Raw genomic sequence first — 18421 nt, forward strand, 5'->3', positions numbered from 1 at the left:
CCTCGTCCCACGGAAATGGCAGCCTCGTACCTCGCAGGAGACGGGTGCAAGGAATCGGGTCCCTCCCCTCCCCAGCCCAGCCCAGCGCAGGAGGAAGGCTTGGTGTTACAGCGCTAGTGGGTGTCACTGGGGCACTCTGAATGAGCTGTCTCTGGGGTCCGGACACAGCCTTGTATTTAGGGCATGGGTTACGGCCCCTTCCTGCCAGCAACAAACGGGGCGGCGGGAGTCAGAGCGCCAGAGGCGCCGGGGAGTTTCTGCAAAGGGGCTGCATGGAGCTGAGTCACCGCACTCAGAATGAGAGAAACAGGGACATCTAATCTTCACTCCGGGAAATGCAGCTCACCTGACCGGTCCTGTGGCCACCCGGGCTCACGCTGCGGCGTAGGAGACCTGTCAGTCCAGAGGGAGCCAGCTGCAGTGGCTCCAGTTTGGGAATTTGGGCACAGAACCAGGCCTGGGAAACTCAGGCCAGCCGATGTCCATGGCCCAGTGCAGGAGACTGCCCCAGAGGAGCTGCCCCGTGCTCTGGGCGAGCCGCGCTCCAGTGGCTCCCGTGGCAGGGGAACCACAGGGACGGGAACTTGCCGGCCCTGCTCAGAGCCCTGCCGCTCTCTCCGCTGGTGCTGCTCCTGCTCCTGCTCCCAGATGCCCAGAGCCAGGTGCCGTCTGATGCCGGTTCGTTAGACCGACCTCGTCCCTGGAAAGCCCCTTTTGTGGCCCCGGCCGAGGCGTGTGGGCTCGTGGGAAGGGAAGCCCTTGCTATCGCCTGGGCATCGCTGCCGCAGAAACACTCACCTCTCAGGGGAAGTACGGCCAGCAACAGCAGCAGGTGCCACAGCATCGTGTTTCCAACAGTTCCCATGCGAGGGGCTGGGGAACGGCTTGGTGGGTTCACTGCTCAGCTCGCCCCTCTTCAGGGTCCCTCCAGATGCGGGATCCTCCCCAAGTCTCAGGCAGCTTCTGGGCTCGAAGCACAAGTGACAGCTCGCTGGCACTCGCGTGTATGATCGGGGGCGGCCGGGGCTCCCCCACGGTGCGGCGGAGGGGCCGATGGCAGATAAGGAGGTGATGGCGTATTCCGGCTCTGACCAAAAGCAAAAGAGAAAGCAGCAGAGCCAGACCTGCTGGCGTGTGCACATGTCTGTGCGGGACATGCAGGCAAGTGTCGCCCCAGCCACAAGCTTGCCACAGGCAGTTGCAGGGCAGGAAAACAAGGTAAGCAGAAGCGTCTGCTGCGGCAGGGGCTGGGGCTGCGGCAGGGGCTGGCTGCTCCTGCAATTCAGTCCGGTGGGAGTCGCGCCGTTTCAGCCAGCTCAGGGACTCCTGACTTAGGGGTGGCTGTGGTCAGTCTGCCAGGCAGGCAAGGGCACATCTGTTCACACTTGTCCTGTGTGTGCTTGTATGGCACTCTGCTGATTTCCAGCCCGAGTTGCACGTGTGCGTGGGTTGTTTGTGTGCAAGTGCAAATGCACGTGGGTTTGTGCCAGAGGAAGATTTCTGGTAAGGTTTTCTGAGCTGGTGGCTTTGGGTCCAACCCTGTGTCACTGATTTTAGGACGTCAAGGGATCCGTGTTGACAGAACAAGGTTATTTCAAAGAAAAAGCCTGTTGCTCATGACTGAGGTCTTCGCGCTTGAGAAGAGATGAAGAACCCAGAGCATTCGTCATCCTGCGTGTTACTGGGACTCCTAACCCGTGAGCCTGCTCCCCAAAACCCTGCCCTCGCGTTCCTGCCACGATCCCTTGGTGTCATTATTGTGATGTCCTAAATGTCGGCGCTGTGACCTCGCTGCAGGGTCCAACAGGAGAAGCAGAGGGCCAGGAGGGACATTACCAAGTTCGGCAGTTCTTGGGAAGGGTGGGAAAATGGCAGACGTGAAGAGAAACGGCCCCAAAATGTCTGCCTCATACCATTGCCTACATCTGGAGCTGGAGCCAGCGGCAGTTCCTGCTCCACGGTGGGGACCTTGCAGCCCTGCACTGGTGTCTGCACCTGACCGTGAATTCAGACTAAGGCCCCATGAGATTTGAAAGCAAGAGCATCCCCGAACCCTCTGCCTTCAGCGTAGAGCATCCCCACCGGGCTGTGCTGCCGAGAAGCTCAAGGCTTGGTGCAGATGCCCCGCAGCGCGGGGAAGCCTCTGCCCAAGGAGCAGCGCTACAGCAACGGTGGGAGCCGGCCACGGCTCACGTGGGCCACGAGCGCCGGACTTGTGCTTCTCCTGGTGCAGGCTGCGTGCGCGGTTGGCTGGGCTATGGGGCCAGCACCAGGGGATGCTGGAGCAAGGGCTGCAGGGTCTGCGACCCCCTCCCCACCACCCGAGCTGGCTATGCCTGGGGTCTGGCCTGGAGTTGTGTCTGGGGCGTGGAGCCCCGTGGGACATGGCCTCCTCTCCCAGCAGAGATGCTTTCCCCTCCCGCGTCGCCGAACAAAAGCCCCAGTGAGTCTGTGGCCCCGGCCAGGGCCGTGGCACAAGGGCTGCCTCTGAGCGAGAGCATGAGTCACAGGGGCCCGGTGTCACGGGGAGACTGGCAGTGGGGCCAGCGTGGCGGTGTGACCACAACAGATGCCTGGAGGGAAGCAGGTCCGGGTGGCACAGAGGGCTGGACACAGAGCCCCATTGTCCGGGCCGGACGTGTGCATTGCCAGCAGCCCGGCCCGGCCCGGCCCGGCCCGGCCCGGCCCTGCAGCGCGGCCGGCTCCCCCCGGCCTGGCCGCCCCGGGACGCGGCCGGTGCGTGGAGCTGCTCCGCACGGACACGGCAAGGGGCTAGGGGCGTGCGGGCGAGCCCCGGCTCTGCCCCCGCCCGGCGCGGACACGAGCGGCCCGGGGGCGGCGCGGAGCATGGACGAGCCCAGCATCCTGCGGCGCCGCGGGCTGCAGGTGAGCGCGGCCGGCCCCCCACCCCCGCGCGGCTGCCCCGGCCCGGCCCGGCCCGGCCCCGGCAGAGGCGGAAGGGCGAGGGGCCGCACTGCCGCCGAGCGCGGGCCGGACCGGGGCGGAGCGGAGCGCAGCGGAGCGCGGGGCTGCGGGGCCCGGGGGCTCCGTCCTGCCGCCCTGCCCGCACACGCGTGGGGCTGCGCGGGGCCGGGCGGGGTGGCGGCGGCGCTGACCCCGATCCCCCCGATCTCTCGTTGCAGAAGGAGCTGAGCCTGCTCCGGCGAGGAAGAGCGTGAGTGCCCGCGGGCGGCGCGGCGCGGCGCGGCGCGGGGCGGGGCGGGGCGGGCAGGAGCCCGCAGCCGGGACCCCGCGGGCGCTCCCGGGGCGGGGCCGTGCGGGGCGGGGGCTGCGCCGTCCCCCGCGGGAGCCGCCCAGCCGAGCGGAGCGGAGCGGAGCGGAGCCGGGCTGCGGGAGCGGGAGCGGCAGCCCCAGCCATGCGAGCGCGGCGGGACAAGCTGAAAATCCCCGCCTTGACCTTGGAGTGAGTGCGGGCGGGCGGGGGTCTCGGGGCTCCCCCGCGCCCCCCGCCCGCGGTTGCTAGGAGACGGCATGAGTTCGGGGGCGGGTTGGAGCCGGTGCGGGGGAGCCGGGCTGCTGCGGGACTGGCGCCGCGCCGCGGGGCCGTGCGGGGAGCTCACCGCCCGCCGCGTCTTGCCTTGCAGCCTGTCTCCGAGCAGCCGCAGCCCGCCCCTGCCGAGCCCCTGCAGCCCCTGCAGCCCCTGCAGCCCGTTACTAACCCTGCACCCCTGGAGGTAAGACCCGCGCCCCGCGCCGCCGCCCACGGCCAGGGGCTCGTGCGGGGCCAGGGGCTGGCGGGCTCCTGCCCTTGCCCCAGGGCGGGTGGCAGCTCCGTCGCGTGGACCCCCCAGCAGCGTGGGCAGGGGCTGGCTGGTCCACCGGGCACCTGGGCTTTGGCTGCTCCCTCATCTCCCTGCTCGCGTCTGACATCAGCACTGGCGCTGGAGGCCCCTGGCTGCAGGGGAGAGGGGCAGGGGGCCTTGGGGCTGGGCACGGGCGGCTTCTGCCGGGGGTCACGGGATCATGCTGCTGTGCTGGACTTGGGAACTTGGAGCCGAGCCCCGCTCCTGCCACTCCAGGACCCGCCTGGGCCCGGCCACGGCCTGGCTCTGCCTGGGGCTCCTGGAGCAAGGTCCGAGGAGGAGATGGAGCCGTGGTCAGGTCCCTACGGTCCTGCCAGTGCTCGCAGCCAGGCGGACGCGTCTCTAGCCCAGTGTAGATGGCTGCCCAGGGTCCCGCAGAGGTGTAGGGCTGATGCTCGTGGGGAAGGGGGTATCTCCTCTCCATGCCCACAGCCTGCGCACAGCTGGCCAGAAGGACGCAGCTGGTCGGCAGCACGTGATGACGGTGCTAGGCCCGTGGGCTCAGCAGAGGGGTTCCCTCCATGCGTGGCAGGGCAGGAGGGTGCCAGCATTCAGGGGCCTGAGGCTCCTCTCCAGGCCACTGTCCTTCTCTGCCCCAGGCTCTTCCAGCCAGCACTGAGCCAGCCGCAGGTGGGGTTGGGTGTGGAGGTCCCTAGACTCGAGCCTCCTGCCATGTCTCTGGCTCCTGCTGCCCATGGCTCTGTCCCATCTGTCTGTGGGCACATGTGTGGGCAGGGCGTTGGCACCGTGCACTGGCTCCAAGGGAGGCAGCGTGTGTGGGGAGGCCAGCGACCGCTGTGCGCTCCAGGGAGCCCACGGCTTCACTGGCCGTGCCAGGAGGAACCCGGCCCCATGGCTGGCCAGGTTCAAATCACCAGATGCTTGCAGGGTCCCTGGGCACGGCACTCCACCTCCCTCGGCCTCATTCAGGTGGTGTGGGGGGGCAGCCTGGCTGTGGGCTCCTCCAGTGAGTAGACAGGCAGGGGGTGCAGCCCCGGGGTCCCCATGGTGGCTCTGCTGGGGCAGTCGCTAGCACGGCAGGGATCTGGCCGGAGAGCTGCCGTGGGCAAGGGGGCAGGTGCATGCAGAACATGTAGGGGCACTGCTGTCCCGGAGGAGCGCAGATGGGCAGTCTTCTCCGGTGCTGGTAGTGTGGTGTTGTGGGAGGAATTTACCCCGGGAGAGGCAGAGCTGAGTGGCCTGAGCACAGCATTGGCCTGTGGCACCTCCTGACCTGGCAGGAGTCCAGCTGGGCCCAGGAGGGGCAAGTGGCATCCTCGGCCGGCCGGCCGGCTGCAGCCTGGCACCTTGGGAGCATCTGCATGGGGCCAGGGAGGGAGCTGATCCAGGACACGCTGCAGCAAAGGCTCCCATTTCACGGCCCCTTTGGGCATAAGGATGTGGCCCTGGAATAGGGTGCTCTTCTCTAACCCAGCACCCCTGGCATGGCTACCCAAGGCCCCCTAGCCAGGGTGACGGGCAAGACCTTTCCTACCTGCTAGGAACTTGCTTTGCAGCCATGTTTAGAGACCCAGCAGAGACGGGCCCCAGCATGCCCGGAGGCTGCAGAGACCCGCCTCTGATGGCTGAGCAGCTGGAGCTGGCTGTGGGCGAAAGGAGAGCATGGGGCAGCTCCTGTCCCCCGGGCGGGAGCTGAGTCCCTGCTCGTGGTTTGTAAGGGCACAGTGGAGAACTGGACCCTGCTGCCCCAAGCCCCGGCCCAGTGCGGTGCCCTCCTCCTCCTGCCCTCACTTCTGTTGGTGCCAGGGTCTCAGCAGTGCCGCCCTTGTACCGCTCCTCCACCTGTGGTGGTCCTCACGGCTTGCCCCTCTCAGCTGTGCTGCAGCATTGGGGCTCGGTGCCAAGCTCTGCATGGAGCAGCCCATGCGGCTGCCCCTCTGCGAGCCGCACTCGGATTAACGAGCCCGCGTGACCTGGCATCATGGAAAAACCAGCGCTGCATAGCAGGGCCCCCTGCAGCAATCCGCCAGCCTGGGGGGGATGGGCTGCCTGCCTGGGTTGGCTTGTATAGGGCAGTGTGGGCAGCAGGAAGAAGCATCTTGCCTGGCTCCGGCACTGAGCTCTGGCCAGCGAGTCAGGGTCCGGCCCCAGTTTGTCCAGCAGGTGCATTGGCAGTGGTGTGGAAAATGGAGGCAGAGGCGCGTGGGGGAATGAAGCTGGAGAGGGTGGACGTGTACCTGTGGTGCTCTGTCTTCTGGAGGTAATCCCCCCGTGTGCCAACAGGCATGTGAAATGAGAGAGGACGTCCCCATCCTGACCTCTGCCCTGAGCCCCACCTGGGCCCAGGTGCTGGCAGCTCTGGGCGTGGAGAGCCGTGCTGTCATGGCACGGGTGCAGTACGGAGTAGGCAGGCCTGGGGGAGGCCCTAGGGCGGCAGCCCATGCAGATGCTCACTGCCCTGGGGTGCATCCCCCAGGCTCCGCTGTTCGGTTCCCCGTCAGCAAGCGTGTGGAAGGTGGCATCCACCTGAGTGGTGGAGTCCCCCAGATGCGGTGCCCTCCCCCTGGGTGGTGCGGCCGCAGCTCCTGCTGCACCTGATCTGCAGCAGCTGAGCAGAGCTGAAGGCCTGGCAGAGGCACGGTGCTGCTCCCGTGTGCATGGAGCTGCATCTCGGCAGCCCTGTTCTGGAGAATGGATCCCTGGGTCATTCGCAGCTGAGTGCAGCACTGGGCTGGGGTGGGGGGAGCTGCTGGGAGGCTGTGTCAGGCGGAGGGAGAGGATGGTAGTGTCGGGTGCATGGAGCATGCGAGGAGAGACGCAGGGTCCATGGGACAGGCTGGAACCAGGGGAGCGGCTGACATTGCACATGCTGGATTGGGGACAGCTGGTGGGGAGGTGTCGGCTGGGACGTCTTGCTCCATGTCACTGGGACTTCAGCTGCGTCCACGAACCCACCAACTCCTGCCCCTCTCGCTCATGACACGTGCTGGTGTGCATGGAGAGGGGTCAGGTTGCTGTGCACGTGTGAGACATGACAGCACGCTCGTGCTGGCACAGACGCATGAACTGCTGCAGCCAGCTCCACCTCTGCTCTAAACAAACAGGGTCCAAAGTCTGCCCAGGTTGTTCTGGATCCAGAAGGAAATACAGGGTGTGGGTCTGATAGAACAAGGCTGCTGGTCCAGGGCTCCACTGGTTGCCCCAGCCAGCTGGAGGGGCTGCTTGCCCTGCCCCTTCTGATGGCCTCTCCTGCCTCCTGCCCTGGGGCTGTTGCTGCTCATGGTGCAAGGAGCACAAAGAGACGTCCAGGATCGGCACTGGTGGATGCTCAATTGGCTGTGAGCAGCTGAACAGCAGTGCTGCTGCGCCAGCGGTAGCTGCAAAGAAACAGCCAAACGCAGGCCCCCCTCACGCTACCGAACCTACGCATCCTCTAGAGCTGCGTGGGTGGTGCTGAGTGCCGATTCCACGTCCTAGAAGCCAGACCCTGGTGAGGGGGGGGCAGGGAGGCATTCCACAAGGGGAAGGACGTCTTGGCTTGGGCGGCAGTCGTGTGGGTTTGCCCAGGCAGAGTTTCTCCCGTGGCAGGCGGGCACCTGCTTCTGAGCACAATGGTCAGTTTGGGGCCAGCTGGGTTTGGTTCTTGTGCAATGAGGCTTACAGGGCAAATCTGCTGAGGTCTGTGGCCAGCCGCCCATGTACACAGCTGGAGAACTTTGCCCAGGTCATCTGCAAGCGCGCTGGTGACTCCAGGGCTGGGGCCGTTAGCTGGGGAGAAGCCCCTTGACAATGACAGGTGGAGACCCCTGCGCTGTTGGCGGCTCTCGAGAGCCCCTGACCTCTGGCTGCTCTGGTTCTGGCTTCCGAGACTGCAGAGCTTTGCTTTGCTTTGCCTTGCCTGCGTGGCGGGGCTGGGAGGCTGCAGGCCCTGCTCTGGCGCGTGTTCTGAGAAGGTGCTACGGTGCGATTCACACTTGCCATCATTTAGTACCTGACCTACTAATCCAGTCGGAGAGTTCAGGTGCTGGGGAACACCTCTCTGGGGTTTTCCTCTCCTGTGGCTGCTTTCGAGTCTCTCCAAGACCTCCTGTGGGGAGCACACGTGAGCTCAGGTGCACGCGTGGGCAGTGTGACTGCCGGCGCCCACCAGCATGTCAGCTTGGGCAGGACGTGACCCTGTCAGCAGCCCATTCCATCAAAAATCCTGGGGGCAGAGGGACTTCTAAGGAGGCGAGTGCCCTGTGAGAAAGCAGCAGGCGCGTGCATCTCTGATTTCATAGCCATGTTCGTGGTGAGCCGGGCTCTGTCACTGCAGGGTCTCTAATTCCGGCTGGAAACCCACCCCAAAGGTCACATCCTCTGTGGAAACCAGCCTTTGGGCAGCCTGCGTGACGGAGGGGTGCAGGGGACGGCAGGGAGCTAGGCTCCCGGGCCACGATGGGCCCACTGCCTGCTCTCTGCAGTGCCCCGGGTGACATGTTCACCACTGAACTAGCGACGGCGCTGCCCCCACACGGCTGCTCAGAGCAGATGCCGCCTGCAGTCAGGGAAATGCCGGATGCCCAGGTTCCTCTTTGCATGCGAGCGCTAAGTGCAGTTCCGGGAAGAGCCCGGCAGAAGAGAGCGTCACAGTGATGCACTGCTTCCAGCTCCCAGGGCCTAGCAGAGGGGGGTCGGGATGACTGGGGGTGGGGACCGTGTCCCTGCCCGTGCGTGGCACCGGGGGGCTGAGCTGCAGGCCCGGGCAGCCTCCAGCATGCCCCGGCTGCAATGCTCTGCGCCGCCTCATTCGCTTGCATGCGCCTGGCCTGCAGCCAGCTGACCTTTGGCTGCGAGCGCTGCCAGCCTCCAGCCGAGCAGGGCCAGGCCTGGGCTTGGAGTCTTCCAAGCAAGGCTGGTGCTGCAGGAAAGCCCTGGGGGGCTGCAGGGGCTGTCCTGGGCGTGCAGGGTAGCGCGCAGTTGCAGGCACGGGCTGTGAAAGGGGTCTCGGTCGCGGGGGATCGCTAGCGGTCCAGCAGCATCCTCTGGTCTGAACCCGGGGACTGGGAGCCATCACCCCTGGCTAGATGCCAGCATGAGTCATTGCTTCTACAGCTCTAAACCCCCGGAGCAGCTTTAATTGGCTTCGGGATTTTTTCCCTTTCCTGCCTCCAGCTGTGGCTGAGCGCTGCTCTGGGCTGCAAAACAGCTGCTGTATTTCTCTGTGGAGGGAAAGGCAAGGCGTCACCCATGGGCCCAGATCCTGTGATGAAGGCAGCATAGGGGGGTCGGTCCCCAGGCAGGGCAGGAGCAAGGCCTCCACGTGCCGCCTCGGACAGGTCCTTCGGGTCTCCCCGAGAGCACCAGGCGCTCGTTATGCGAAGGAGGGCGCAGCCGTGGCGCCGCTGGGTGCGGGGTTGCTCTGCTGCGCGGCAGGAGAGCTCTGGGGCAGGGCACTGCTTGTGTTTAGACTTCCAGGCCGTGTGCGCCGGCCCGGCCGCGAGGAAGACGGGGGGAAGCTGCCACCCGACAGGGAGTGGCCGGAGCGGCAAGCCTCTGCATGGGGGCAACGGGCTGGGCTGGCGCTGAGCCGCGCGCAGCGCGTCCCAGGGGCCGGAGCCACGAGCAGGGAGCGGCCCCTGCCACGATGCCAAGGGCCCTGCTGGGAGGGGAGCCGGCGGGGGTGCCCGGGGGGGCCGGCTTCTCTCCTCGCCCAGCAGCCCGCCCTTCACCGGGCTCGGGCGGGGAAAGCCCTTGGCCCCCAGGCCTGTGCGACACCCAGCAGAGGACTCGTGCGTGCCGGGGCGTGCGCGGGGCGCGGCTGCAGCGGGGCCCGCGCCGTGGCCGTGGCCGTGGCCGTGGCATCCCCCGGGCCGGGGGCTGCGGCGGCTACGTGGGCGGGGCGGGCGGGCGGGCGGGCGGACTCGCTGCGCCCCCGGCGGCGCCGCTCGGAGGTGCGGTGCGGGGCGGACGCGGGCGGCCCCGGCCCGGCCCGGCCCGGCCCCGGGAGGGGAGCGGCGCGGCGGGGCGCGGAGCGGAGCGGAGCGGAGCAGGCGGCCCGGCCCGGCGGGGATGTCGGACCCCAGCTGCTGGGGCGCGGCGGCGCTGGGGCGCGGCGGGCAGCGCGCTCGGGGCGCGCTCCTGCAGCGCTCCAAGAGGTACCGCGCCGCCCGGGTGCGGGATGGTGCCGGGCCTCCTGCCCCGCTGGTTTGCCGGCCGGGAGCTGTGGGAGCGGCGGGTCGGGCGGCCCCCGGGACGGGCTGAGCTGGGGTTGGGGCGCCGCGGGCCTGGCGGGCGGGAGCCCGGGAGCCGGCGGGCCGGGTCTGCAGCGCTGCGGGTGGCCCTTTGCTTTGGCGGGGCAGGACCTGCGCTCGCGCCACCATGCTCCGCAGGACCGTTTCTGCGCCGTGTCGGGCTGCCGGGGCGTTGTGACGGGGGGCGCGGGCCGGCGCCTTCGCTTAGCAAATTCCCCCGTCTCTGCAAGCGTGCCGGTGCTCGGCTCTGGACACCAACTTCTGCCCTCGCCTCCCAGGCCATGCCCATGGCCTCCGCGCTGGTGCACGTGGGGATTCGTGGGTGCCTGCGTGGCCCTGCTGCAGCCTCCCACCGCACCAGTCCCTGGGTCAGCCTGCTGGACAGAGCAGGCTGGGGAGCGGCTCCTTCCTTAATGATGCTCGTAATCAGGGTGGTGGTGATCCAGGAGCCGTGGGCATGGAGCCAAGCAGAGACGGGAGGGGTCCTGGAGGGCAGGGCACTTGTGCTGGACTGGGGGCTGGAACTGGGCCGGGGTCTTTTATAGTGGGTAAGAAAGGCAGGGTGCAGCGTTGCGTGACCAAGAGCAGTGTAACATGCGGGCAACCCTGGCTTCCTGCTGTGTGGCTGTTGCAATGGCTGGTGCAATGCTGGAGCAACCGCCTGCTTGCAGGCTGCTCCTTCCTGCCCTGATCTCGATCGTTAACTGAGCGTCTTTCCTGCCCAGGCGCCAGAGCTGCAGGAGGCTGCTGTCTCAAGGCTGTGGCCTGCTGACATCAGTGTGCCTCACCGCGTGATCTGGCAGCCTCGTCTGGGCTTGGGCAGCAGGGGAGGCCTGTGCGAGATGCCTAACGATGCCAGCACGTCAGCGATGGGCTTCTGGGGTTCAGGCCTTGAGGCTTGGCAGTAATTTGAGGCCTTGTGCTGCCGAGGCTGGAGGCTGACGTAGGGCTCTTGCCCAGCACCATGGGGCTTTGCAGAGGAGGCTGACGTCGGAGTCATTTCCCCCACGGCCCTCTGGCCTACTCACTCATTTGCTGTCCTACCACTCGGCCAGCGTCAGGCTTTCCAGCTCTGCCCTGCCTGGAGGTCTTGCTAGGGCGCTGGCTCCTGAAGTCTGAGTCATGCCTGGTCTGTGATGGAGACTGGGAGGCAGAGGTTATCATAAAGCACCCACCCCATATGTCGTTCTTGTTTAACCTCCTGCTCTGCGCTCCTGCCTCGGGGCTGCTTGCCCCACGCTATCCCCTGTGCTGTTGCAGCACTTCAGCAACGCGCGGCCAGCGCCGGTTTCAGACAAACGTGGGCTGTCAGGCCAAGGGAGGTCATGGAGCGCTGCCGCGGCGGCTGGGCTGGGCTGGGCTCCGGAGTGCATGCTGCGTGCACCCTCGCTGCAAGGTGATCTGAGGTGAGGAGCCTGAGGAGGTGAGTCACACGAGCCTGGGAAAGCGATCCAGCGTCTTGGTAGCGAGCTGTGCATAGACAGCCCCGGCTACCAGGCTGCGAGCGCCGTTTGCCTCAGCAGGGCCGACGTGGCCTGAGCAGCAAGTGTGACGGGGACAGGGCGGAGGTGTGTCGTATGTGGAAGGTGGCTGCTGGAGCCTGGCAGCTGGCAGACTTGTGGGCTGCACCAACAGAGTGACCTGGTGCAGTGGTTGCAGTCGGGGAGGCATGGTGCTGAGCCCCCCTCTGGGAATGGTGGATGAAAGGTGCTTGGCTCATTGGTTTGGGGATCAGGCACGAAGCTGCCCCTCAGAAGTGAGCTGGCAGATGAAAGCAGCCGCGCCGAGCCTGATGCCACGTGCATTCGTTAGCAGCAGGCGGCCCTTCGTGTTGTGCCTCTGGCCAGGTGCTTGTGCTTAGCGACGCCAGCACGGCTGTCCCCGTTTTGTGGGTGCAGGGAGACAACCAGGAGTCCGGGTCCCCCGTCTCCATGTTCCAGCCAGGAGAAGAGAAGCTGCCTGTGGCCCACTTGCTCCCTGGGACTGTGCTGTGTTTCTAAACGTGGGACCACCCCACAGCCACTGGCAGATTGCAGGCGGGTGCAGGGAGGTCGTGCTGCGTTCTCCTCACGTGGTCTGCGCTGTCCCCAGTGCCCGTGCCACGCGGTGGGAGAGGGGATTGAGGATGCCGGACTCTGCGGCGGTGGGGGCGATGCAGGCGTCACTCCAGGCTGGCGGCGCGTGCAGATCTGCTTGGCTGGGCCCTTCCAGTAGGGCAGCAGCAGGGCCCAGGTGCCTTCTGCCCAGCATCTGCCCACTCCTGGGGCTGCCATGTGCTGCAGCAGCTCTGCTCAGGGATGTGAGTGTAAAGGTGAATGTGTCACGAGCAGCTTGTGACTTTGCCCTGGTGCTGGGGTGCTGCGGCAGCGAGCCCTGCAGCGCTCCCTTGCAGCGGTACCTCCAGAAACAGCTGCGCTGACTCTGGACGGTGCGTGCCTGCCCCAGCCTGGAGCTCAGTGCCTAACTTGATAGTGAGGTTTGATGGATGGGATGCTGGCGACGGGTGCCAGCGGGAGCCCTTGGAACTGGCTGGCTGGGCAGACATCACGCTCCTCCGCACTGCTAAGGGACGGTAGGGGCTGCGCTGGGCAGGAGCTCTGTCTCTGTGCCGCTCCGGCGCCCGTCCCACGAGGGCTCCAGCCTGTGCCTGCGCTAGCACTCTCCTCTACATCCCCGAGGCTGGACTCATGTCTCCCAGGGCCCTGACTAGCTGCTCATGCCCTTCCCAGGCGAGCAGAGCTGGGAGCGCCCTTGCCCTGTGCCTGGGGCCCTGGGTTGCTCTTGCGCGGCCCTGTTTATTTCTGGCTGTTTATTTCTCTACCAAGCTCATGGCGCCGTGGCGCATCCCTTCGGGGCGGGTGCAGCAGGAAGGGGGCGGGCGCCTGAGCCCCTCCTCGCGCAGCCTGTAGCACCAGCGAGGCCTTTGGTTTGCAGAGCCTTATCTGCGTGTCCCGGTGCTTGAGCGGCTTCCTGCCAGGGGCTGCCGTGGCGGCCCCGTGGGGGAGTGCCGTGCCGTGCCGTGCCATGCCGTGTGCTGGCTGGCGTGCCCGTGGGCCTGCGCCTTGCCTGCAAGTTGCTGGCCCGACCCGCCAATACGGCGGTGGTCGAGAGCTGTCTGGGGCACACTTCTCATCCTCTGCCATGGGCTCGTGGGCGCTGCGGCCTTGTGCTGCTGGCAGCTCTGGGGTTAGCGGTGCCGTGCCGTGACTTCCCCTCCTCTCCTGACAAAGCGCTTGCCAGGGGGGAGGACGGTGACTGTGCCGTAGCCGCTGGGGGACCTGGGCAGCTTGTCATCGCCTCCTTGTATGAATAATCCTGGAGGTGGCTGACTTTTCCGCTCCATGTTTGGTAAATTTCCCCAGTATTTGAGGAAGACGGAGGGAGCTGGGCTGGCCCCCGGCGCCACAAGAAGCAGCGTCCTGCGTTGGGAGGAAGGGGGCGGGTAGAGCGGCCGTGCCAGGCTGGGCAGGGTTAACAGGGGTGGACTGGACAAGGGTGCAGCGCTCTGGGTGGAGCTGCGGAAACCGGAAATGAGCATCTGCCTCATTTTACTTCCAAAGCGGCCCCCAGCGCAGCAGGCAGGGCTGCTCCACGGCGCATGCAAACAGCCCCTGCTGCAGAGATAAGAGCAGCACGTGGCTGGTGCCCCCCTCTGCCGCCCGTGGCCCTGATTTACGGCATTTAACGGCTGGCTGCCAAAGGAAGGGAGCAAACAGGCAGCGACAGGGAGGGAAGCCTGACTGAGCATCCGCCTGGACTCGCTGTGGGGGACGGGCCTGCTTGTTGTTGCAGCAGCATCTTGTCTCTGTCCAAGTCTCCTGCGTGGGCAGGCGTCAGCGAGCGTCGCAGCCCGGGGGCCCCCGTGGTGGTGGATTCCTGCTCCATGGGGAGCCGGGGGGGGGTGAGGGGAGCTTCCTGCTGCAGATGATGTAGCTTGTTCAAAAAACTGCTCTAGTCCAGAAAGAGCCAGTCTGGTGCAGACCGAAGCACCGCGCCATCACGGGGCAGGACCTACTTGATTTGAAACTTGGCTCTCAGGTTCTCTCCAGTTGTCCTGACTGATATATCCTTGGTCTCACATTTATGGAAACCTCCCCTAATTGTAGTTCCTTTGACTCTGCAGACGGTATTTTCCTGTGTTTGCCGGGCCCTTATTTAGTACGATTGTATTCGGTGTGCCCAGAAACGTGGCAGGCACCGAACGGTAGGCCCCAGCTCCAGTCTGCAGCAGCAAATGGGGGGGAAGGGACCGCGGCTGGGGAGGTTCGGGCCTGCAAAGTGGCACTGAGGTGGAGACGGAGCAGGTGTGGATACGTGCACAGGGAGCGGGTGCGGTGGTGGGTTGCCTCTGCCGGGGCACTGTGCACAACTAGTGCAACCTGCCCTGTTGAAAACCAGCTTGCATTGAGGGATGGATAGCGGGCACAAGCCGTGCGAGTGAGATGGACGTGACAGCAGTCTCCTTTTTTTCTTTGAGACTGCAGTCGACTGCAGCTGCCGGTACTGCTCGAAAATGAGAGAATTTTAACTTTAAAAACAAAAAGGAACAAACCACTTTCCCACACCCTCGTGCCACCGATGTTTCTCCTGAAGCGAAAGTCTACTCGCCTTCGCCGGTGGTGTCTTGAGCTCTGGCAAAAGGCCCTGGCAGCCTCCTGCGCTCGGGGCTGCCAGTGCACGGGGGGCGTTTACTCTGTGCTGGAGTTATGATGGCAGAGACACAAGAGGGGGAAACAGTCCTGGGAACTGGAGGCATTTTCCATGCAGTTGCTGCTTCGAAGTGGGTTCAGTCTGAGCCTAAAGCTACTTGCAGCTCTTTGCTTCCCCTTTTTGGACTGTTTGAGATCCCTTTTTTCTCTTCTTGTCCTCTGGGCTCTGAGTAACTGCACTTATACTGCCTCCCTCCCCAGTTCCGCCTAGGTCTGGAAGTGGGGCCTTGGCACGCCGGTTTGCCTTTGGGAAGAGTGGCCCAGCCCGTGTCGGGAGCTCCAGTGGGGCCCGGCTGCTGCCCGTGGCTGAGCTGGTCGTTCTGGTTATGCTGGAGCTGTCCTTGCAGGCCGAGCCTCTGGCCCAGCTCGGCCCTCTCGTCTGCCTCCTGCGTGGTGCCGGGGTTACAGGGCAAAGCCCTCGGCGCGGTGGTGCTCACGTCTCTTCACGCCGGTTTCCTCTGCAGCCCCTTGTCGGTCTTGACGTCTTGGAGAGGAACGGCAGCTAAATGTGTCTTCTCTTTCCAGCTGCCGAAGCAGTAACAGGAAGAGCCTGGTGGTGGGAACGCCGTCTCCAACCCTATCGCGTCCCCTGTCCCCACTGCCTGTGCCAACAGGTAAGGAGTACCTGGGCTCAGTGACTCTCGGGCACCGCCGAGGACTTTGCTGGTGTTCGCATCCCCTGCAAGGTCCTGTGCAGGAGCCGCAGAGCAGGCGGCCCAGCAGCCTGTTGCCGTGAATTCAGTCCCCTCTCGGCGCGTCTGCCTGCGGTCTTCCTGCAGGGCCCGTTGCGATCCCAGGGCCGTCGGCACTTTGGGATGGGGAGCACGTGTGAGACGAGCTTTGTGCAGCACTGCTTGCTGCCAGAGTCGCTCGTGCGCCTGGCGGGGTGGGTGCAGGTGTGTGCCCATAGGCGTGTGGAACCTGGCTTACACACCCATCCTTGTGGCGGGCACCGTTGCCTGTGATGGGGCGGCCGTCTCCTCCCACACCAGAGAGCAGGTTTGTTCTCCAGCAGGAAAGCAAGATGGGCTAAGCCAACCATTTGCCTGGTGCCCTTCCAGCTTCGAGGGGCAGCTGCTGGCTGAGACAGGTCCAGCCCCAGGCCGTTCACTTCTTCCTTTCCTCTTTGCAGCCGGGAGCAGCCCTCTGGACAGTCCCAGGAACTTCTCCACCAGCGCCTCCGTCAACTTCCCCTTCGCTCGCAGGTGAGCTGGGCCGGGTTTCTGCCCGCAGGCTGGGAAGGATCGGGCCAGGCTGCCTGCTGCCCACAGGAGGCACGGAGGCACGGGCTCCTGTCGGTAGCATGGCTCTCCGGGCAGAGCGGGTGCAGCTGATCATGCGTCAGCTTCCACCTCCAGAGGCCCAGGTTTGCACTGGGTCTCTGGGCCTGGGGCTTCATTGTGCCCTTCGGGGTGGTCCTTGGCTCAGGTTGGTGCAGTCACTGGTCTGAAAGTGGCCTGAGATGGGAGCAAGAGGGACAGAGCATGGACTGCCGAGCTCCTTTGGCAGGTCACTGCACAAACCGCCTGCAGTACCCCCGGCTCGGGGCTGGGGCGCGTGGGCAGCTGCAGCGGGGTAGCGTGGGAAGAGCTGCTGCACGAGGAGGATGCTGAGGGCCGCAGTCGCTGCGCTGCTGCGCGTCCCCACAGCTCTGCATCATGCAGCTCTTCCCTGCGGCTCTCTGGAGATGGTGGGAGTCGTGACAGCTGCCAGGTTGCTGGTGTTCCCGAGGTAGAGGGGACGTGATGAGCCACGAGCTGAGGGGTGACAGCAAGCCTGCCTTGTTCTTAATTGCCACCTTCTGATTCCCTCCCTCTCTCTCTGATTCATCTCTTTCCCATGGCACCGTGTCCTGCTTTCTGCCAACCGGATCTGCCACTGCTCCCGCAGCCATGCTCCTCGGACTGATAGGCAAGTATGAAAGCAGCCGAGCCTCAGCTGGGGGAAAGGGTGGGCAAGGGATCATATCCCGTGTGAAGCTGTCTGGATTATAAGCAGCTACTCAGCTGAAATCCAGAGTTGGGAGGAAGCAGCCGCTGCTCTGTGCAGAATCCAGGGCCCTGCGCCGGGCTGCTCCGGTTAACCTTTGCCGCGCACGCAAGTAGACGTAAACCTCCAGGCAGTCCCGTGCGGTTCGGGCTCGGCTCAGGCAGGGGCAGGCGCCTTGCTGACCCATGGCATCCTAATGGGGAGCAACCCGGACGGAGTAAACTGTCCTTTACTCTGAGCAGCGTGACAAAACCCTGTGGCTGGTGAACGGCAGGGCAGAGCGCAGGTCTGGGAGTGCTGGGCCCTGCCGGAGCCTTTACCCTGGCACCAGCACGCTTTGCTGGGTCTAGCAGCAGAGCCCAGTGCACTGGGCTAGCCTGGGCGTGAAGCACAACCAGGTGCAGCGCGGGGAACCCGTTGGGCCCGGTGCCTGCACGGTGGAAAGCGTTCCCGGCAAGGCCCGCTCTGCTTGTGAGCGGGGTGCCGTGGTCTCCGTGTGCTCTCGCCTCCGGTGTCTGCAGGGGCAGGGGCAGGGCTGCTCTGCAGACCGCAGTCTCAGGAGCCCGGATTTCTCTGTAACAAAAATTCAGATCAAACGCTACATCCTCTCCGTCCGCTCGAGTGGACTGGTCCACGCATTGCATGGACTGGAAAGAGCGTAGATTCGTAGATGCGCTGGGACTAAGAGGCTTTGGGACTGCAGCTGGCCTTGTCGTCACTCAGAGCTCGTTCCCCTGCCCTGCCCTTTCCGTTCAGATGTTCCTCATTCCTTCATCTTCACTGAAACACAGTTCTCCCTCCCCTTTCCCCCGTCTGCGTCTCCTCTTGCAGGGATCTATGAATCTGTGGATGCAGGGCAGAGCTGTCACGTGGCTGCAATTAAGTAATGGCTTGTTTTGGGGGTTGCCCTGCTCTCTGCCTTGGAGCAGCCCAGCTCGCAGGGCAGCCAGTTCCCCAGCGCCGTGACCTCCTTTCCAGCACCGTGGTATTACATTCCCTGTGGTCATAAAATTAATTGCACCAAATGACTGTTACTTAACTGAAGCTACATCAGATACGCTGGGACTAAGAGGCTTTGGGACTGCAGCTGGCCTTCTCGTCACTCAGAGCTCACTCCCCGGTCCTGCCCTTTCCGTTCAGATGTTCCTCGTTCCTTTATCTGCGTTGAAACAAAGTTCTCCCTCCCCTTTCCCCCATGTCTGCGTCTCCTCTTGCAGGGCTGATGGCAGAAGGTGGTCACTGGCTTCGTTACCCTCGTCTGGCTATGGGACTAACACCCCCAGCTCCACGGTCTCGGTAAGGCTCGCCAGCCGTTGCTAGTCTGGCAGGGTGGCGTTGTGGGGCGTTGGAGCCCTCCCCGGGCCTCCGTGGCCTCCATCCGAGGCGGATCCATCCTGCTCTCCAGGGCCTCTGCCCAGCCACGTGTTTCACTTGGAAACTGTTTATAGGGTGTTTCTGTGCTAGCTGCAGCATGTTGCAGATGGCAGCTGCTGCTTTTTCCAGATTAGTGTGGGGGCGCTGGGTCCGGGCTGGGTGCACTGCAGAGCTGTTGTGGTGGGGACAGGACTGGAGCAGCAGCCCGTGTTGCAGGTGGGAGCGGAGAGGAGCATGTGCGAAGCCCCGAGGCAGAAGAGCAGGTGCCGCGGGCCTGGGTGAGCGGGGCACGGCAGAGCCCGCAATGCACACACGCGAGCCCCCGGTGCAG

General features: G+C 65.0%; 1 protein-coding gene across 2 annotated transcripts in view; it reads left to right on the plus strand.

The window, feature by feature from the left end:
• The first annotated feature begins 3328 nt into the window (after nt 1–3328).
• MAST3 (microtubule associated serine/threonine kinase 3) overlaps nt 3329–18421 on the plus strand; it is a 37170-nt gene continuing 22077 nt past the window's right edge. Inside the window, exons 1-6 of one of the 2 annotated variants that reach the window (XM_059719825.1) lie at nt 3329–3424; nt 3606–3695; nt 15253–15341; nt 15860–15932; nt 16618–16638; nt 17934–18012. In XM_059719825.1, coding sequence (XP_059575808.1) covers nt 3378–3424; nt 3606–3695; nt 15253–15341; nt 15860–15932; nt 16618–16638; nt 17934–18012 — 399 coding nt within the window. In that variant the 5' untranslated portion in view covers nt 3329–3377. Of the gene's footprint in view, nt 3425–3605; nt 3696–9791; nt 9923–15252; nt 15342–15859; nt 15933–16617; nt 16639–17933; nt 18013–18421 lie in introns of those variants that run through there. The other variant, XM_059719826.1, reaches the window with a different exon arrangement.

Source organism: Alligator mississippiensis, chromosome 16 (genome assembly GCF_030867095.1).
Source record: "Alligator mississippiensis isolate rAllMis1 chromosome 16, rAllMis1, whole genome shotgun sequence".
Taxonomy (NCBI): Eukaryota; Metazoa; Chordata; order Crocodylia; family Alligatoridae; genus Alligator; species Alligator mississippiensis.